The sequence below is a fragment of the Zootermopsis nevadensis genome, unplaced genomic scaffold, assembly GCF_977971745.1.
Source record: "Zootermopsis nevadensis isolate Lab colony 2312 unplaced genomic scaffold, Znev_1.0 Znev_ptg000025l, whole genome shotgun sequence".
NCBI classification, from domain to species: Eukaryota; Metazoa; Arthropoda; class Insecta; order Blattodea; family Termopsidae; genus Zootermopsis; species Zootermopsis nevadensis.
The window spans coordinates 11,300,273-11,322,444 of record NW_028259157.1 but is presented as its reverse complement, the minus strand read 5'-3'; the positions used below and the strand labels follow the sequence as shown (position 1 = coordinate 11,322,444).

General features: G+C 41.2%; 2 protein-coding genes across 9 annotated transcripts in view; one reads left to right on the top strand and one right to left on the bottom strand.

Annotated features, from left to right (window-relative positions):
* The window catches only part of LOC110833460 (mitochondrial tRNA-specific 2-thiouridylase 1), a 76,365-nt gene that overhangs the window by 5,150 nt on the left and 49,043 nt on the right, over positions 1–22,172 (bottom strand). For 2 of the 8 annotated variants that reach the window (XM_022071538.2, XM_087356015.1), the window contains exon 3: positions 5–123. The exons of 2 other annotated variants lie outside the window; for them this stretch is intronic. In XM_022071538.2, the coding sequence (XP_021927230.1) occupies positions 5–86 (82 nt within the window). In that variant the 5' untranslated portion in view covers positions 87–123. Of the gene's footprint in view, positions 1–4; positions 835–22,172 lie in introns of those variants that run through there. 4 more of the 8 variants (XM_022071541.2, XM_022071540.2, XM_022071539.2 and 1 more) reach the window with 3 other exon arrangements.
* LOC110833459 (uncharacterized) overlaps positions 12,071–22,172 on the top strand; it is a 41,020-nt gene continuing 30,918 nt past the window's right edge. Inside the window, exon 1 of the mRNA XM_022071537.2 lies at positions 12,071–12,308. Coding sequence (XP_021927229.1) covers positions 12,195–12,308 — 114 coding nt within the window. The 5' untranslated portion in view covers positions 12,071–12,194. The remainder of the gene's footprint in view (positions 12,309–22,172) is intronic.

The following is a 22,172-nucleotide window of genomic DNA, read 5'->3' as shown; positions in this document are numbered from 1 at the left end:
TTACCCTTTCTTTTCAGGAACAAGGCTGCCACTGCACTATCAACTCCACCAGACACAGCTACAATTACTCGTCCGATGTTGGACATTCTAAGGCATGAAAAGATTTCTCAGTGGGAAATTATTCTGAAAGAGACAAAAACAAGTAAAATTTACTTTTTATGAATGACCTTAAGAATCAAACAAAATAACATCTTAACTCGTGGAATACTGTACCGCACTAGTTACAAATTAATAACATCAAGATTAATTGTTATAATTTATTTTACTACAGTTCAACATGAACGCTATTGTAGTCACTTGTAACTCAAACAGTTCGAAGTTTGAACCACAGATTACCAAACAATGTGACGTCAGAGCTTGATCTAGTTCGAGACTGCGCGAGCAGCGCGCAGACACTATCGCAACCTATGGTGCACAAATTAAACTACATGCTCCTACTATGATCAGTATCGATACTTCTTTTCGTTCCAAAGATCGACGAACTACTTATACAATCTCATTCGTGGTCTTCCTAATTCTCGCTTTCCTCCAGATCTGGAGATCAAATCTCTTCCTGGCAATCTGTAGTCTGGCATCCGCTAACGCCATCTCTGACCTAATTAAAAAATATGTGACGTAACTTAGAGCATTCGCTGCAAATATGTAATGAGCAGGATTAAGAGTGTCATCATTTAAGAATAATGTATAACTCAGTAGATAATATATGTTTTAATAAACAAGAAATAAAGGTACGAAAAAGATCTCAAGGAAGCTTCGTTGTGAGATTTGAGATTCTCGTGGCAGTGAGGATGACCAAGTTGTTTTCCTTTAAGTTGTGCCGTCGTGTAGACTCGTAGGTCTACACGACGGCACTTTGTTCTTTGTTAACGGTACGTAAACGCACCATTTGGCGGACCATTTGCTGCAATGGGAAACTCACCGTTGCACTACGTGGTTTCACTCCCCAGAAAAATAAACTTTAAATGCCGAGAGCTAAATGCGTCAGATCTGTTTCTTATCTTTCTATCCACTTAAGTTCAGAAACTACGTTCCAAACTTCCATGTATACTTTATACGGACGTAAGAGCAATTTGTCTCTACAAATACGCATTTCAAACTAACCTTTATAAATCGATGAAGGTCACATAAACCAACTAAGATCAACGAAGGAAAGAAAGTTTATACTCTCTACCCAAATCGGCATCATCATGAAACCACACCCAACTTATCCTCGTCTGCTCCTAAAGACATTCTGGAAATCCGAAGCACATCATCGAACGGACAGTCTCACGATGGTAAAAACGCCGATGTTATCCTCCTGGGTTGCGACGAAGGCAGATACCAACGTCTCGGAGAAACACGCTGCTTCCTTCTTCAGGGATAAAGATGAAGATGGCATCACAGCCAAGAAATACAACACAGACTTCACGGACAGTGAAATGCGTGTATTTAAACATTTGTCTCTTGCAATTCCTATTCAAAATGGTCTGAAACAAGGAAATGATTTTCAACTTTTTAAAATGAACATCGTTGTCACTGACAGACACTTCATTTGATGTTTTAAAACCCCTTACGTTTTGTACGGGAACATGGAAGGTGTGAAAACAAACGCTGTGATTTCCAAAATGAAACATGCCGACTCTACATGATTTCATCTTGTGAACTTTACAAAAAGAAGTTTTCAGTAAAAACAACAAGTAGAAAACCGACGCCGAGCGTCGCGACGCTACTAGCCGCGAAGATATCATTGTATCACATGTGAATGTCTCAAACAGTTGGGAACACACAAAGGGCTATTTTGTGAAATCGACGCCAGGCGTCGCGACGCCAACCATCACGACGCCTTCAAATAACGCCAAATGTTCATCAATGTGACCTGATGTCAGCAAGGACTAAATTAGAAAACCGACGCCGAGCGTCGTGACGCCCAAATGGGGTCAAACATGTTGAATTACGATGGGCGCGATACCAGATAGGCGGCGCCGACCAGAGGGACTATACACGTCGTCTCGCCTTGGGCGGAAATAGGATACCGTATAATATACACGGTCTAACCTAACCTAACATAACCTAACCTAAAATAACCTAACCTAACCTAACCTAAACTAACCTAACCAAACCTAACCTAACCTTACCTAACGTAACCTAAAAAATCTAACCTAACCAAAACCTAACCTAACCAAACCTAACCTAACCTAACCTAACCCAACCTAACCTAACCTAACCGAACCTAACTTAACGTTGCGACGCTGATCATGGCGTTGCCTTCGAAATACGCCTAACGTACCGCAGATATTGAAGTAGAAAACCGACGCCGAGCGTCGCGACGCTACTAGCCGCGAAGCCATCATTGTATCACATGTGAACGTCTCAAACAGTTGGGAACACTTTGAGAGCGATTTTGTGAAATCGACGCCAGGCGTCGCGACGTCAAACATCACGACGCCTTTAAATAACGCCAAATGTTCATCAATGTGACCTGAAGACAGCGAGGACTAAATTAGAAAACCGACGCCAAAAATGGCGTCAAACCCGTTGAATTACGGAGGGCGCGATGCCAGAGAGTTGGCGCCGATCAGAGGGACTAAATTCGTCGTGGCGCCTTGGGCGGAAAGTGGATACCGTACAATATACACGGTCTAACCTAACCTAACCTAAACTAACCTAAACTAACCTAACCTAATATAAACCTAACCTAACCTAACCTAACCTAACCCAACTCAACCCAACCTAACCTAACTTAACGTTGCGACGCTGATCATGGCGTTGCCTTCGAAATACGCCTAAAGTACCGCAGATATTGAAGTAGAAAACCGACGCCGAGCGTCGCGACACTACTAGCCGCGAAGCCATCATTGTATCACATGTGAACGTCTCAAACAGTTGGGAACACACAAAGGGCTATTTTGTGAAATCGACGCCAGGCGTCGCGACGCCAACTATAACGACGCCTTCAAATAACGCCAAATGTTCATCAGATGTGACCTGATGACAGCGATGACTAAATTAGAAAACCGACGCCTAGCGTCGCGACGCCAAAATGGCGTCAAACCCGTTGAATTACAGTGGGCGCGATGCCAGAGAGTCGGCGCCGATCAGAGGGACTAAATTCGTCGTGGCGCCTTGGGCGGAAAGTGGATACCGTACAATATACACGGTCTAACCTAACCTAACCTAACCTACTTAACCTAACCTAACCTATCCTAACCTAACTAAACCTAACCTAACCTAACCTAACCCAACTTAACCCAACCTAACCTAACCTAACTTAACGTTGCGACGCTGATCATGGCGTTGTCTTCGAAATACGCCTAAAGTACTGCATATATTGAAGTAGAAAACCGACGCCGAGCGTCGCGACGCTACTAGCCGCGAAGATGTTGTATCACATGTGAACGTCTCAAACAGTTGGGAACACATTGAGAGCGATTTTGTGAAATCGACGCCAGGCGTCGCGACGCCAACCATCACGACGCCTTCAAATAACGCCAAATGTTCATCAGATGTGACCTGATGACAGCGACGACTAAATTAGAAAACCGACGCCTAGCGTCGCGACGCCAAAAATGGCGTCAAACCCGTTGAATTACGGTGGGCGCGATGCCAGAGAGTCGGCGCCGATCAGAGGGACTAAATTCGTCGTGGCGCCTTGGGCGAAAAGTGGATACTGTACAATATACACGGTCTAACCTAACCTAACCTAACCTACTTAACCTAACCTAACCTAACCAAACCTAACCCAACTCAACCCAACCTAACCTAACTTAACGTTGCGACGCTGATCATGGCGTTGCCTTCGAAATACGTCTAAAGTACCGCAGATATTGAAGTAGAAAACCGCCGCCGAGCGTCGCGACGCTACTAGCCGCGAAGATATCATTGTATCACATGTGAACGTCTCAAACAGTTGGGAACACATTGAGAGCGATTTTGTGAAATCGACGCCAGGCGTCGCGACGCCAACAATCACGACGCCTTCAAATAACGCCAAATGTTCATCAGATGTGACCTGATGACAGCGATGACTAAATTAGAAAACCGACGCCTAGCGTCGCGACGCCAAAATGGCGTCAAACCCGTTGAATTACGGTGGGCGCGATGATAGAGATTCGGCGCCGATCAGAGGGACTAAATTCGTCGTGGCACCTTGGGCGGAAAGTGGATACCGTACAATATACACTGTCTAACCTAACCTAACCAAACCTAACCTAACCTAACCTAACCTAAACTAAACTAACCCAAATTAACTTAATCTATCCCAACACAAATTAGGCACTGAATATATATGGCCGTCAAATGACCTTGACATACCTATGACCTCTAAGTTTTGTTTGCAATGTCACTCAGATTCCTACAGTTATCTTTGTAAATTTTATTTTGATTGACCTTGAAACGTTTGAGGCCGATATTTCTCAAACAGTTTGCTTGATCGAGTTGTGGTATTCACATGACCTTGGCCTATCCGTTATCTCATTTTAGCATGAGTTTGGTCAACCAGGTATCTTCGGTGTGGGAGAAAGAATAGTGAGAATGTATGACCTTAAGAAATTTAAAGACGTCTATCTGGGAAACTATTGGACCGATATTGTCGAGCCTTTCATATGACCTTGACCTGTACGTGACCTCATTTTGACATGGCCAACCACTTATACATAGTTTGGCAGAAATAGGCGTTAAAAGCTGTGACCTTGAGAAATTTAAAGACCCGTATTTAGGAAATAAGTGGCCCAATTTTCTGGTGACTTCCATATGAACTTGACCTATACCTGACCTCATTGTGACATGAGTATGGTAGATCAGGTATTTAAGGTTTGGCAGAAATAATCGTGAGAAAATATGACCTTGAGAATTATTTTAAGACCCGTATCTAGGAATCTATTGGGCCGATTTTGTCGTAGCTTCCATATGATCTTGACCTATATGTGACCTCATTTTGACATGTGTATAGTCAATCATGTATTTACGGTTTGGCAAAAATAAGCGTGAAACATATGACCTTGAGAATTTGAAAGACCTGTATCTGGCAAAGTATTGGGGCGTTCTTGTCTTGACATTGTCATGACCTTGGCCTAACAGTGATATCAAAGTGACAAGAGAATAATCACCCATAACTACGGTTATGAAGATGTGAGGCCTGCTATCAATTCCCTCTCCGCAGTCCTGGACGGACTTTGGCCTCCTCGAACAATCAGCCCGTCACAAGGCCTCTACCTGTATAGGGCAACACAACCCAGAAAGACGAAGACAATGAGTGGAATTCGAACCCACGGTCCCAAGGCGCACGCCCCAGACCTTCACTGTGGCGGCTTTTATACACAACTACGGAGAAAAAGATTTATTAGCCTTGCTGACGGAATTCAATTCAGTACGGTATGCATTCTGACAATTTTGGAAAAATGGCAGTCATGTTAATCACGCCCTGCACAAATTTAAATGCGCGCGATCTATTAATATGAATTTTGTGTATGCTCTGATGTCGTCGACGCCTGATCGGGGAACATTTGCATATTACATCTGTAGAATATTTATATTTATTTATTTAGTGTTCTGTCTGACGACAGGTCCATATGAACAGGATCCTTCCATCCTTTTCTCGGACTGGGACCTGTTCATATACGTTCTTGGCAGATGATCCAGAAGTGGTTTGCCATTGCCTTCTTCTGTGTGTGAATGGGATGCCACGGAGAAACCGGGGAAGCCCCCGGAGGAAAACTCCGTGTTGCCTAGACCACGGCCTTGCCCAACACAAGTTATAAATTCGGGCACCGCCGGGAATCGAACCCGAGGCCAGCGTTCTAACCGCTAGACCACCGTGGCGGTGTATCTGTAGAATACAGGGAAGTAAACCACTGAAAATAGGACGGGACTGAGGCGAAGCGTGCATGTTAACCGTGCTATCCCGGCTAACACTTCGAAAAACGAAACAAAAGTTCTTCTGCGGTTCTGTGGTTCAGTGCTGCTCCATACACCGTAACATAGCATAACTGATCACATAAAATGCATCGTTAGCCAGCAACAGGCATCCAGGCGTTCATGTGAAATGTTGGTAACGACCTGCAAACGCTACGCTCATGACACGGAATTCTCAAGGCGGTGAGGACGACGTTGTTCTGGGCTGTGACGCCGTGAAGAATTGTAGCCAGAATATCACAAACTTAACTCCCACTAAATCCCTGTTACTTTTTGCTGTCGTATTCTCCCCTACGCACTTTAAATTCACGGCAATTGCCTATTACCACAGCGATAGGTACCTTTACAGCTCTCAGAGGAGTTTTGCCATAAATGTCAAATGGGGAATCGATAACTGCGTGGGTGCAGGCCTAGCGAAAGGCTAATGCTCCGCCCAGGGGCCCTTCTAAAAATTTAAATTACTTAACATTTCAAAATTAATTTCGTGTCAGAACAGGTCAGACAGTCTAACCCCGAGAGAACATGAATGGATAAAACTTGAAAACAATTCTTTGAAATTCAACGGGCAATAATTTCTTCAACCCCTCTTCATTCTTTATACAATTTCGTATAAATTCCTTCTAAACGCTCCCTAATGGTACCAGCACTTATAAAATAGAGCATTCTGCCATCTGTAGTCACATCCAAGAACTTTGGCAGTCACGTATCCTATTTTATATATATATATATTCCCCTGCAGTCGACTAGATATGTTTAGTTCAGAGGCACGTGTCTAGTACAAATGGTATTCACCTACCACACAGCATCAAAATTCAGGAACCAGCACCGACGACAGTTTCAATTTTGAATTGAAAATGCAAATATGTAGACTAACTCAGATTCCACAAAAAAAAAGTCGTGTGTTTTATATACTACGCGACAGGAGACCCACACAGAACAGCACTGTGGTTGATAAATCTCCTATACTCTGGCCTGTACGAGAACAAAGTCACTAAATATCAAAAGAAAAGCACTTAAAAAACCAAAAACATTCTTTCGTTCGTCCGGAACACGATGTCTCGCGGTTTCTTCAGAGAAATTACCCTGAAGATGGAGGCAGCAAACACCTCTAAAACGTACGTAAACTTATACCAGACTTCACGGCGAAACAATTCAAAAGACAGTCATCTTTATAGTCACCGCGAGAACCTGAAAACTCAACTTTCGTCTTTGTGCCCTCCTTCTTCCGCGTTCAGTTTCAATGGCACAGAAACCACCCTGACCGCGACTCAAACCCAAGACACTTTCTCGGAGTCTTGATTTTCCTAAACTATCTTTCTGTTTTCAAAGCATAAACATCTTAAGCATGCCAAGTTTGGGACAAATCTGTGTGCCCATTCTCGAGCTTTAAGCGAACAACGCCTAAAATGTCAGTGTCACGTAAGACAATCGGACGACGGAAATGTGCAACTACGAGGAGCTTAGAAACGCAGGAACTGATCCACTTTATGTTCCCCCCGGTGGCTTGACGTGAAACAAGGAGCGCTTCATAAGTGACACGCTCTAAGGTAATATTTCTGGAATTACAGAACTCGTGTGACCTTGGCCCAGATAAAGTCTCCAGCCGCGTGGGTTTAAATTACACTCACAGGTAGCTTCATGTGGGGGAATTTAAATTGCAGAGAGAGAGACTGACTGTCAACGAACATGAAACAGATCAAGGCAAACATACTGCATATATTGGCTGTTTAAAAATCAATACGTCATAGATTCAGGCCGCTTGCTGGAACATTGGATGGAGTTCCAAACAGTGCCCGAGAACACAGCACACGAAAGATCTATGAAGTCGAGATTTCAGGTTATCACCGACGTTTCAAAGGTGCTTACTGTCTCCACATAAGTGCGACAGCTTTGATGATCGAGGCAGTATGCACTTTCGAAACGTCGGCAAATTATTCTGAATTTTACTTTATCAATTCCTGGATTTATCACAAATGCAACACTAAATGAATACCTGAAGGGAAGAGACCGCTGGGGAGACCTAGACGTAGATGGGAGGATAATCTCAGGCGGGATCTATGGGAGATAGGAGTTGAAGGAGACTGGATTTTGTTGGCCCAGGACAGGGTCCGGTGGAGGGCTTTGGTTAATTCGGTGATGAACCTTCGGGTCGATAAGCCATCTAGTTAGTTAGTTAGTTAGCAACACTAAATGACATCACCAGTTGATGAGAGGTGGTGTTCACTGGACCACTGATAGAATGACGCACAGACTATTTGATGTCATTGTCGAGTGGTTAATAAATCTATTTTATCTACCTTGGAGGTCCCGTATTCGAAACTCGGGGTCCGGAGGCGATCTATCTTGAGGTTCTCAGCGGTCAAATACCGGACTAGCAACTTAAATACTGCGTTCATAGTTATTAACTTCGCGAGAATCTCAAATCACACGCGTTTGTTTATGACAACCGTTTGCCTAAACTTCGCTCAACGTTGTTACTTAGATGTAACATTATTTTCATATCGCACCTGAAATCTAAGGTTAGAACTCATAAATATTTAAACTCTGATGCTTGTTGATAACTTCGGGGTTGTTTAAAGATGATAGTTGAACCCCGTATTCGTCCAGGATTGGAAGACGTCATGGCACAAGGCAGGAGATTACAACGGAATATAATCGGAACGCAGGCAAGGCGACGTCTCAGTCGAAAGCTGACATCAACAGTCCTACACATCTGGGACAACCCTGACTGTGAATTTGACTAAATTAATTAATGGTCTTATTTAATCCCCTGCGATTACTAACCCTTCACCCCTCCTTATTAAGAACCTATACATTCTTGCGTTTATCTATACACGATACTTACTTTCTGCGGTTTAACTCTTTAAAGTCTAGTCGTAACTATACATTCACCTAATTTAACAATAAATAATTCTGCATTTTGTCTACAGACTGCATTAATCGGTTTTGTGAGATTCTCAGAGTAAACAGCGATTATTTCCTTAAACAACATTAACTACATATATATATTTATTATTCAAGTCATATACACAAACTTTTAAATTTTGATGTTAAAATTTAAAATTTAAAATTTAAAATTGATATTCTGCGCCATTCATCGTTATCTCGATGTTACAATGTTGCGCTTTAATATTTCTACATGTTTCGATGTCATAGCATCATCTTCAGGTTTTTATATTTAAAACTATTCTATATTTGTTAATGCAAGCTTTTTGTTGATTGTAGATTACTATTGTGGGTGTTTTCTTTGATCTTCTTATTATTTTGCATATTATGTTGCATATTATGTTAGTTGTTCATTGTTCTGTGAAATTATTAACAATATAATTAACATTTGAGTTATTAATATTATTTATTATTAACATCAAAATTTAAAAGTTTGTGTATATGACTTGAATAATAAATATATATGTGAATTATAAACACAAACATGACGCATCAAAACTATAAACATTAACTAATTTAATTTTGTAATGGTCACGGGTTGTGTTTTCTTTGAGGTGCGGACTGAATAATAAAATATTATGAAGACGAGCTTCGGCTTCAAAGGGTTTAAAAGAGACATTGAATAATCCAACTAGGAAACACATATTGCTACTTTTTAACACCCCGTGTCACGATTGAGTCGACCGAACAATATAAAGTGCTTTAAATTATAAAGAAACCTTTTGAAATTCGCCGTCAGTTCTGGTAAAGCACGTCACGTGACCATTTTCGTGCTTCCAGCCATTTGTCAATAACACTGAACTGCTGTGTCAACCAATGTTTCATACCTACGTATAAACGACCAAATGACATTTAAATGCGTCATAAAATATATGGACTTGACAGAAAAAGACGGAGTTCTGTAAATGCTGGAAGGTTTGAGTCAAATTAAATTTTCCAGGAATGGTATTTTTTATTTTATATGGGTGTGAAACCTGGTCTCTCACAATGAGGGAACAACACGGATTGTGGGTGTTTTAGAACAAGTTAGTATGTGGACCTAATGGAGAGGATGGTGGAGAAAACTTTGTAACGAAGAGATGCATAATTTATCAAAATAATTATATATTACTAGAACGATCAAATCAAGGAGGATAAGATGGATGTAGCGAAAATGGAGGAGATGAAAAATGCCTAAACATTCTGGTTGAAAAGTCTGAAGAAAAAGACCACTGCTGTAAAATCCTCTGAAATTTCGGTCGATACTTACCAGACATCCCAGAAGACAGCCATCTTTAAACAGCAACATCAAACACAATTAGAATGCAATTCCAGGGTTAAGGAGTACAGGGAGTGACTGAGAGCGGTGACCTGTTCCTTGCAACCGAAAGAAGGGTTTTATATTACCGGGACACGCAACGGAGTCGACGCCGGGGAAGGAGACTTTAAGTAATAATTCTCCATGACCAGAAGTGTTGGAGTTTATTTTTGGTTTATTTAAATACGATGACAATACCGCAAAAGACAAATCAACAAATTACGGGGTGATTACTGGATACCAAATTATTAAGAACGTGGGCGTGGCCTCATGTGTGGTAATATCTCGGCATCTGCCTGGAGTGACCGAGGGAAACCATAAAAAATCTCACAATATAGATAATCATTATCAAGGCCAAGATACAAACCCGGGATTTCCCTAATCTGAAGCAGGACTACTATCCACTTGGCTGCAACTGTACGAGGTGCGATCGGAAAGTTTCAAGACTGTGTCAATAGAGGGCGAACCGGATGTAGTACGAGCTTCTGCCGTTAGGGGGTGCGGCCTACATTCATAGTGAATCAGTGTGCCAGCCGGCATCATCGAATTAGCATTTGTTTCTTAGTTACGGGCGTTTTGGTAGTGCATTACACCGACCCTCCTGCGATTTCGGAATGGCGTGTGCATCAAATTTTGCCAAAGACTCGCCAAAACGGCTACGGAAACCTATGAAATGCTAAAGCAAGCATTTGGGGAGTCCGCAATGGGTCGTGCACAAACTTTTGTGTGGCATTCACGTTTTAAAAATGGCCGAACCTCTGTCGATGATGACGAGCGTTCTGGACGACCATCTTCGAGCACAAAGCCAGAAAATGTTACGAAGATTCGGCAGGCCATTCACGAAGATCGACGTCGTACCATCAACGACTTGTGCGACATTGCTGGGATAGGCTATGGGACCTGTCAGCTGATTCTAAAGGAAGAACTCCACATGCGACGCATCCTGTCTGAGGACCAGAAGCAGAATCGACTTCTCGTTTGTCAGGAGCTCAAAGATCTTGCAAGAACCGACCCCAACTTCCTTTCTAAGTTCCGTGTGACTTCTTCCTCTTCCCAAAGATGAAAATTCAGCTAAAGGGAAGGAGATTTGAGACGATAGAAGAGATTCAGGCAGAATCGCAGATGGTGCTTGACAGGCTGACAAAGAAAGATTTCCAGGGATGCTTCCAGGCTTGGCAGCGGCGCTGGGATCGTTGTGTTCACTCCCAGGGGAACTACTTCGAGGGTGATGGATGAATTTAATACCTGAGATAAGTGTACGGGGTTTTATACGCGCAGTCTTGAAACTTTCCGATCGCACCTCGTAAATCTTAATATTCATCACTGTTAATATAGAGGTCCGCCACTGAAGACAATTCTTTATGGCCGAATTTGATACAATTATCCATCTTCCAACAGTAATTATTTACAAAATTGTACTGAATCTCTTATTTAAGCTCAATGTTTAGATCTCTGATTTAAAACTATTGTAATGACACCAGGATAACCATTAATTAATGATTTTCCAAAAATTTGACTCTTTCTGCCTATATATCGCCACCTTCGGATTCCTGCCGCTAACAATAATTTGTGATCTTCGATTTTATCTACAGTCGGTCCTTTTATATTCCCTTAACCTTGCTCTGTGTATTCAATACTTTTATATCAAATACTGTCTTCAAAATCGTAAAATTCTAAAGACGTCCTTCGTCTGAGTTGTATCGCCGTGTAGACTCGCAGGTAATATCCAGGTTTCGGCGAAACATAGTTTCAGGGCTGAACATAAAAGCAATATGTTTTTCTCCGAGTGGCGTATTAACCAGAACAACAACGATGTCATCTTCCCCGCTTTCAGTCCTCGAATGCTGTTTACACTTCCAATATTCTGACCTACATCTTGGTACACGTGTGGAGTGACTGGATTCTCTGTTGAAGAAATATGTTTTCTCACTTCTGTTATCGATAAAATGTAACAAACACTCACTCGGCATTCGCTCGGCTGAGATCGGGTGGCGGTGTTTGGAGCCGGGTGTAACACAGCAAACCTCCCAGTTACCGTGCTTACCACGAAGCAACCAGAGAAATGCGACGCTCTCAAGACAGACGTCGGCGTCTCTTTCGTCTGCTGTTTGTCTTCGCGTTTGTAAGGGTCCCCATCGAAGGCAGAGAGTTACCCCCTACCACCTGTCACTACGAGGTAAGTTCGGGCGTCCAACAGCCTCATTTATATATGTATATTTTATTCTCTACTCGCCGGCGAAGTCACTCGCTCAGGAATTGGCGAACCGAGAGTGATTTCGCTTTTCTAATTGCACTACATTAGTTTTCTAGAAAGTATTCTAGAGAGTATTGACCCACACCTATACGATGACAGTCGTACTTCTGGACATATCGGAACAATCACTCCTACATCTAGGACCGATATGTACATCTGATAAAATTTAAGAAAAGACAACACCTCGCCCAAAATTGAAAAACAAATGGCATGAAACATCACCAAATGGAATCATATTTGAGTTTTAAGTTCGTAAATCTTATACACCTGAAGATGGTTTTATAAAAACTGAAACATGTTGTGTAAAGGATGTTCCACAATGTAAATCGATCAATCGATATGGAACATCAATGATATTTTATTATCTTAATTATAAGAAATTTTAAATATTGTGATAAGACGGATTAAAATAAATAATTGTTAGAATATTCACAATATGACGCAATTACACTATCTTTATAGAAAGATAAAAAAAATCTTTTAATAAATCTGGTGAAATTTACTTTTTTTTGAAAAGTCACAAGAATTACGTCGTGCGGGCAGTATATTCTGTGCTGAGACTCTTCGGGAAGAGCTAGAAATACTTGGGGAAAGTCTAAATATGAGAAGTTGGCCCGGTTCAAAATTTTTTTCTTCTTCCAGAATTCTATTTTCCCTTCACTTTCCCCTAACACAGGACAACGTTAAAAAATATTTTAAAACCGTATCACCTCATTTGAATTCGACTTTGCCACCTTAAATTAATTGAAAAAAAAATCTTTAGTCTGCTACTTAATTACGAACAGCTAACTTATTACCTTCAAGAACATTACTGGCGAGTAGCGATATATATATATATATATATATAAATAAATAAATAAATAATCTGAACTCGCTAGCTAGACAGTAACTGAGAGAAATTTTACTCGCTTGTCTAATACGCTAGTGACTTTGGTTGCTGAAAATTAATTCACCAAAACCCCGAAGTAATTGAGACTACCATTGGGTATTCAGCTATTTAGACTTACATTAACAATGAGAACTCAACGTTAATTTACTTCACAATGAAAATTACCAAGTTTGAATAATGATTCAATTCGAGCAAGGACCTTAATTTGCTATAATTTTCTCTTTTCTTCGTATGCTTAACCTAAAATGTATTTTATTAATATTCGTACCAGAACAAACAACACAAAGGGAAACATTAAGAACTCTCAACTCTACAGAATGGTTCTTTTCAAAACGCTGCATACTATTGGTTTTTATATATACATGCCCCCCCCCCCCCCCCCCGTGTGTGGGTGTTCACACAGATTCAAATACTTGCGAACATACAGCAAAGTAACGTGAACACAATCTTTCGCTGACAAAAGACTGGCACCCTGTGCAAACAACAAAAACTTTAGAAAACGTTTCCTGAAAAAGACCTCAAATACCTACTCCGAACAATTAAAAAAAAAGGCGAATTTATTTCCAGCAGCAAAATTCAACGACGGGTCTGTGAACATGTCACGAGTACATTACAATGACCGCTACGACCCTCACAATTGTGTGTGTGTTTCGTGTTTATCGGTAACTTGTAACAAAAGTCTCTGTGTTTGGCGAGGAATTGAAATCCTGGGCAAAAATATAGGAGTCACAGAAAGACTTTAACTTTCTCATTGCATCTTATGTTATTAGAAAACGTGTCTCTGTGTATTAGAAGCTGTAAGTCACTGAAAGGAAATTTTCTTTATGGAGAAAATATTAAAAAAGAACAGATTGTCGTTCACGCTGAATGTTACTTATATTCTTTTTGTATACTTGTTCTGTCCAAGCCAATGGAAAGCTTTCTAGATATTTTGAACAGCCATTCATAATGAAAATGGGTGTGTTCTGGTGTATGATTAAAGCAGCGCGTTCCTCTGAAACGTCAGTTCACATCTACCAGACATGGTGCAACATCCGAGAAGACTGCCATCTTCATACTCGTCGCCGTAAGAACATCGAATCTCAAACAACCACAATGCTCCTTTAACGGACTCGACCTAGACTGTACACAGTAGTTTCGGCGTTAAGTCAAAAAGTCAATTGTGTTTCTAATCCCGTGAAAACTACGTACGTATTTACCGTTCAGCCAGACTACCGTAAGTTCTGGTGAAAGAAGTAATAGTTTGCCATTGAATATAAGTTAATCTACATCTTTCTTTCTTACTATACAAATTTGTGATTTGTCGTCGTCGTCAAAAAATGATGTCATCAAACAATGTCACGTTATATTTGTTTACTCGGCATTGTTGAGAAGGCAGACAAATGTAATTGATGTGAGATCATTCAGAGGAGCAGATTGCGACACTGATCATTATCTGGTGGTAGCAAAAGTGAGGGAGCGGCTTTCAGTAAGTAGACGAACTAAACAAAATTTTGACACAGAAAGATTTGATTTGAAAAAATTAAGTGAGGGAGAGGCAAAGGAACAATATCAAGTTGAAATTTCGAATAGGTTTCAAATTTTAGAGACAAATGAGGATAATGAAAGTGTGGACATCAACAGGGAGTGGGAAAATGTCAGAAACTGCATCAAAATTTCAGCAAAAGAGAAACTAGGATACTACAGGAGAAAGCAAAATAAACCGTGGTTTGATGAAGAAAGTTCAAAATTAATAGATCGAAGGAAGCAAACAAAATTTCAATGGTTGCAGAACCCAAACAAAACAAATGCGGATAATCTATGTAACGTGAGACGTGAGGCTAGTAGAACCTTTAGGACTAAGAAAAGGGAATACCTGAAGGGCAAAATTGCTGAACTTGAGACAAATAATAAGGAAAAAAACATCAGAGACCTGTACAGAGGCATTAATAACTTTAAGAAAGGATATCAACCCCAGACCAATTTGGTAAAGGATGATAGTGGCAATTTGCTTGCAGATCCAATAAAAATTGTGAATAGGTGGAAAAATTTCTTTAGCGAGCTCTTAAATGTTCATGATACTGGTGATATTAGACAGATTAAAATGCATACAGCTGAACTGTTGGTGCCAGAACCTAGCTTAGATGAAGTGGAACTAGCCATTGGGAAGTTGAAAAGTTATAAATCTCCAGGAATTGACCAGATTCCGGCCGAATTAATTAAAGCAGGTGGCAAAGGGTTGCATATGAGGATCCATAAGCTTATTCAGTTAATTTGGGATAAGGAAGAGATGCCACAACAGTGGAAGGAATCCATAATTATTCCTATTCATAAGAAGGGGGACAAGACTGAGTGTGGTAATTACCGAGGAATATCGCTGCTATCAACCTCATACAAAATTCTATCCAACATTCTTTTGGCAAGGTTAACCCCATATGCGAATGAAATTATTGGGGATCATCAGTGTGGGTTCAGACGAAACAGATCAACGATTGATCAGATCTTTTGCATTCGTCAGATACTAGAGAAAAAATGGGAGTTCGGTGGGACCGTACATCAGTTATTTATAGATTTCAAAAAAGCCTATGACTCTGTGAAGAGAGAAGTGCTATATAATATTCTTATTGAATTTGGTATACCAAAGAAGCTAGTGGGTCTAATAAAAATGTGCTTAAATGAAACCTGTAGCAAAATTCGAGTAGGTAAATATGTATCTGAGACATTCCTCATCAAGAACGGTCTAAAACAAGGAGATGCTTTGTCTCCCTTGCTCTTTAACTTTGCGCTAGAATACGCCATCAGGAAGGTCCAAGGTAGGCAGGAGGGTTTGCAATTGAATGGGACACATCAGCTATTGGCATATGCTGATGATGTTAATTTATTGGGGGACGATATAAATACAATAAAGAGGAACGCAGAAGTTTTACTAGAGGCTGGTAGACAAGTGGGGCTGGAAGTAAATTCAGAAAAAACTAAGTACATGTTAGTATCTCGTCATCAGAAGACAGGCGGGCAAAATTATCTTAGGGTGGCTAATAAATCCTTTGAAAGGGTTACAAAGTTCAAATATTTGGGAACAACAATAACAAATCAAAATGATACTTGTGAGGAAGTTAGGAGGAGACTAAATTCCGGAAATGCTTGCTACTTCTCAATCCAAAATATTTTGTCTTCCCGTCTGATTTCTAAGAACCTGAAAATTAAAGTATACAAAACAATAATCTTGCCTGTTGTTTTGTATGGGTGCGAAACATGGTCTCTCACTCAGAGGGAGGAACACAGATTGCAGGTGTTTGAGAATCGGGTGTTGAGGAGGATATTTGGGCCTAAGAGGGAAGACGATGGGGCGTGGAGAAAACTGCACAATGACGAGCTTAAAAATCTGTACTGCTCCCCCAGTATTGTGAGGGTGATTAAGTCGAGAAGAGTGAGATGGGCGGGACATGTAGCGCGCATGGATGGGACAAGAGGTGTGCACCGGGTACTGGTTGGGAAACCTGAAGGGAAGAGACCGCTGGGGAGACCTAGACGTAGATGGGAGGATAATCTCAGGCGGGATCTATGGGAGATAGGAGTTGAAGGAAACTGGATTTTGTTGGCCCAGGACAGGGTCCGGTGGAGGGCTTTGGTTAATTCGGTGATGAACCTTCGGGTTCGGTAAGCCATCTAGTTAGTTAGTTTGGCATTGTTGTACCAACACAACAATGCCGAGTAAACAAATGACTTGAGTAAGACACTAAACTAACTAGTTTAGTGTCTTACACAAGATTTTAAAACTTGACGAACCCCCCCGAAGGGGGGTTGGTGAAGTGTTTTAACCCCCCATTCGGGGGGGGGGGGTTGGTTTAGTTTCTTACTCAAGATTTTAAAACGCAACCAACCCCCCCGGAATGAGGGATTGGTTGCGTTTTAAAAACTTGACGAACCCCCCCCCCCCCCGAAGGGTTTTTTTTCCAAGTGTTTTAACCCCCTATTCGGCGGGGTTGGTTTAGTTTCTTACTCAAGATTTTAAAACGCAACCAACCCCCCCGGAATGAGGGATTGGTTGCGTTTTAAAAACTTGACGAACCCCCCTCCCCCGAAGGGTTTTTTTTCCAAGTGTTTTAACCCCCTATTCGGCGGGGTTGGTTTAGCTTCTTACTCAAGATTTTAAAACGCAACCAACTCCCCCCCCCAAAGTTGGTAGCGTTTTAAAAACTTGACCAACCCCCCCCATTTGGGGGGTTAGTTGCGTTTTAGAAACTTAACCAACCCCCCGAGGAGCTCCGACAGGAGCGCTCTGCTCTAGTTTACTAAAATTTATGAATGACTGTAAAGTCAGAAAACGTAAAAGCAGGGAAGTCAACAAATAAGTTTAAAGTAAAGAAAGGTGTGTGGACAGAAACGTTAGGTAATTTTATAAAGGCAAATAGTGTTGTTTAAAAAGCTTATCTAAAGTGCACAATGATATCTTGATTTTTTTAAGATAAAGATACGCACGTTTTATGAGGGAGATGTTGGTTATAAGACCGCGTGGACTCGTAGACATATACCATGAGGAGAAATATGCTGCCTTAATCTTAGGGGCAAGCCTGTATCTGCTTACGAGTCTACACGGCGTTCGGCAGCTCAAACATTTATCTACCTCATTTGTGGTAAAATTATAAAACCCCCAACTGGTCTCCCCGCACTGACTTAAAAGTTATATAAACTGTTAGTTATGAGTAATTTAATATGCTTTGACCACAACGATAGATTTAAACCTGCATTCCTCATACAAAATAACCGCAACGTAACCAGAAACATTAGCACATCGAAAACGGTGACATGTAAGCATTGTGCTGACTGGCTAATTTCGATTGGATTCTATTCCCGAATTCATTCCCTTCCTCCCTGAAATTAACGCGCCCACTCTTCTAAAGATACGTGACTCAGATTCCGGAATTGTACCGAGTATTTTTCTTTTCATTTCTGAATAAAAATAGCTTTGGGATTCATCCTCCTTTAGTTAGGTGCTGTGGGAGCTTGAATATATCGCAAAGACAGGCAACACTTGAAGACAGTTGGCCACCTTTCTTTAGAAGCGAATTCTCTAAGGAAATGCTGAGAGAGACTAATTTCATGCCAGTCTACGCATTAAAGTCGAGTTCTCTTGTGAACTGATTTTAATTACATATCGTAATTGGATTCCGTATAGAACTTTTACCCGATCTCGTTGATTGCGTAGTCTAAGGAACGGACAATCGTAGGTCGTTAAACCCGGGGATCGCTGGTTGGAATTTCGCTTGGGGCAAGGACATATTAGTTGAGATTCTTGCATCGTCACGTGAATGCAGGCATCTCACAGAACACTGAGCTTCCGTGTAAGGAGTCTGGGACTTTGGAGGTAAAGGTTCGATTTGCGAATACAATATTTTGAATATCGTGTAATTAAATCAAGGTCACCAGTTTGACAGATTTTTTTTAGCAAGGAAGTATTGAATAAGGCAATACCTTAACTGATAACAGAACTTCGGGGCACAGAAAGTGTTTTTTGACAGGAAAAATGTCCGGTGTCGGAGGCCTCTGGCCACCCCGATCTCCAGACATTTCTCCGCCAGATTTCTTTCTGTGGGGAATTCTCGAAGAGTTTATTTGAATAACCCATGAATCTTGTACGAAGTAAAACACATCATTGAACAGACTGTTGTCAACAACAATCCAGAAATACACTAAAAATTGTGTATTATTGTTTTCGAGGAGGTGTTCACCATTTTTATAGCATTTGCTGTAAAACTGCTCTAAAAGTTCTTCATACCAAATAAAAGCTTAAAAAAAACCAGCTTGTCTTATTATACTGATGTCACCACAACTTACAAATATCGTTTTAGTAAATGCTGTTTTTCAAATTGAACACCGTGTAGAATATCGCTTAACAAAAAAACTACGAACATAACTTTAACCTTCCTACAACGCAGTAGGCAACTGACGATGACTGTGTGTAGGCTGAATGTATTGTTGAATTGTGTGTTTGCCCGCGGGGTTAAGCCCACGCGTGAGGTGCACGTAGACCACCGTCTCTTATAAAGTAACATTACGTACCAATCTTTTTTCCCCCCGAGATTTCCTGACGTGTTTTTTTAAATTTACCTGCAGGAAGTAATATGAACAGCATAGATTTTTGATGAAAGACTCTCGGGTTAAACCCGCGTCAGGTGGCTGAATGGTGAATGAACAATTTATTCCGCCAACGTTTCGAGGTCCATCCCTGCTCTCATCCTCAGGGTAGCTACGAAATAAAATTGGTCCTATGTAGCAGGTTCGCCGAAGGGAACTGTTTTGGACACATGCGGAGATTCGCAGAAACGCAAACCCCGCGTATAACGAGAGGCACCTGTACACGTTTTGATGAACATAACTTTAAGTTTGGTATTGGTAAAAGGAACGCCACGGTGGTCTAGCGGTTAGGACGCTGGCCTTGTAATCCTGGGGTCTCGGGTTCGATTCCCGGCGGTGCCCGAATTTATAACTTGTGTTGGGCAAGGCCGTGGTCTAGGCAACACGGAGTTTTCCTCCGGGGGCTTCCCCGGTTTCTCCGTGGCATCCCAACACACACAGAAGAAGGCAATGGCAAACCACTTCTGGATCATCTGCCAAGAACGTATATGAACAGGTCCCAGTCCGAGAAAAGGATGGAAGGATCCTGTTCATATGGACCTTTCGAGACAGAACACTAAATAATAATAAGATGAGGTGGTCTAGCGGTTAGAACGCTGGCCTTGTAATCCTGGGGTCTCGGGTTCGATTCCCGGGCGGTGCCCGAATTTATAACTTGTGTTGGGCAGTTGGGAGTTTTCCTCCGGGGGCTTCCCCGGTTTCTCCATTCACACACAGAAGAAGGCAATGGCAAACCACTTCTGGATCATCTGCCAAGAACGTATATGAACAGGTCCCAGTCCGAGAAAAGGATGGAAGGATCCTGTTCATATGGACCTGTCGTCAGACAGAACACTAAATAAAATAAAATAAATTGGTAAAAGTTAGTAGAAAAAATTGTTAACATTTAAAAAATCTCTTACCTGCAAATTTTTGACCCCTTCGTAAATCTAATTCGTGTCCCTAGTCAATGGATGCGTGCGCTGTCGTTCAGCATTTACGCTCATTAATTCCAAGCGTGTCTTTTTTTTTCCATTCATTTAATTACATGCGGGCAGTATTGATAAATGAAAGTAAACAGAAACTGAACCAAATTAAAAAAAAAAGAGACGACAGCATTTAGTAGGCCTAAATTTTAATTAATAAAATGCAAGAGACTCCCAAATTCGATTATATATTCACATCTCAGTTCGACTTTCGATTGGTCGAAACTCGCCTATTCGAAAGAATGAAAACGTATACTAATTTTAACTTCTCTGACGATTTGAGTATTCTTTCCAGAAACTATTATTTCTATTTGAATTTGTGCTGATTTCACAATTTTCCCTTGAGTTAATATTTCATTACAAAACAAAGCAAGTACCGACACGACCCTGAAAAGTTTTGAAACAATGGTTGATTCATTACAGGAACACTGTGGTGGACATTGTCCATTGATATACACGTCGTTTCGGTAGATTCTTCCTCAACCCGCAGGCGATTGGATATCATTTTACTGGCAGATATTTTTCAAAAGAAAAATCCTCAGACGGTGGACACTGTCCAGCGCTACTGTGTTCTTATACAGATTAATGATCACACGAAGACGAAACATGATAGTGACACTGAAATAGATCAGTAAGAGATCAAATAAGATAAGGATTATAATTTGATGTTAAAGTGTATTATTATTTTTTATTATTAGTGTTCTGTCTGACGACAGGTCCATATGAACAGGATCCTTCCATCCTTTTCTCGGCCTGGGACCTCTTCATATACGTTCTTGGCAGATGATCCAGAAGTGGTTTGCCATTGCCTTCTTCTGTGTGTGAATGGGTTGCCACGGAGAAACCGGGGAAGCCCCCGGAGGAAAACTCCGTGTTGCCTAGACCACGGCCTTGCCCAACACAAGTTATAAATTCGGGCACAGCCGGGAATCGAACCCGAGACCCCAGAATTACAAGGCCAGCGTTCTAACCGCTAGACCACCGTGGCGTTAAAGTGTATTAAGAAAGAAAAAGATAATATTAAAACCACAGCATCGCTGATGCAAGGGCATGCGAATTTAGTAGTTCAGGTTAAACCCTCTTTAGTAATTCTGACGTACTCTCAGCACGAAAAGAGATCTGATTAGGCCCGTATCTTCCCGAAACGCTGGAACATACTCCGAATTATAATATACAGAATGTTCATTCCTGACAACTGTTACATTTATCAAAAAATAAATTACACTGGTCAGAACAGAAAAACTGCGTTCAAAATATTCACAGCGTTCACGCATTCGTGTGTGATGTAACCCAGCGACACAGAAAACGTTTCTGCGTGGGCTGTTGTACAGTCACTGCGATATTGTGTGTTTATCAGTCCATTCGAATTGTATTGACTTGTGACCATCGGCAAATTTCTTTTTAATACGGGGTTGCGTCACTTTTCGATCATTCTGTACAAGTCTATGAGACAAAAAAAAAAACTCTCGATACTCGATATTCAACCGCGTTTTCAGGAATGTACTCTGTCAGATGTCTAGAGCTGCTTATTCTTTAACGTCATACGATTTCTTCAACTACATATATCAATATTAAGTTAGCATACATTCCCTCGTCTCTTCGAGTTATCAGTAGCGATAAAAACTAGATTGGAAGTGTATAATCTTTGGAGTGCTCTTACGAGGTGCGATCGGAAAGTTTCTAGACTGCGCGTATAAAAACCCGTACACTTATCTCAGGTATTAAATTCATCCATCACCCTCGAAGTAGTTCCCATGGGAGTGAACACAACGATCCCAGCGCCGCTGCCAAGCCTGGAAGCATCCCTGGAAATCTTTC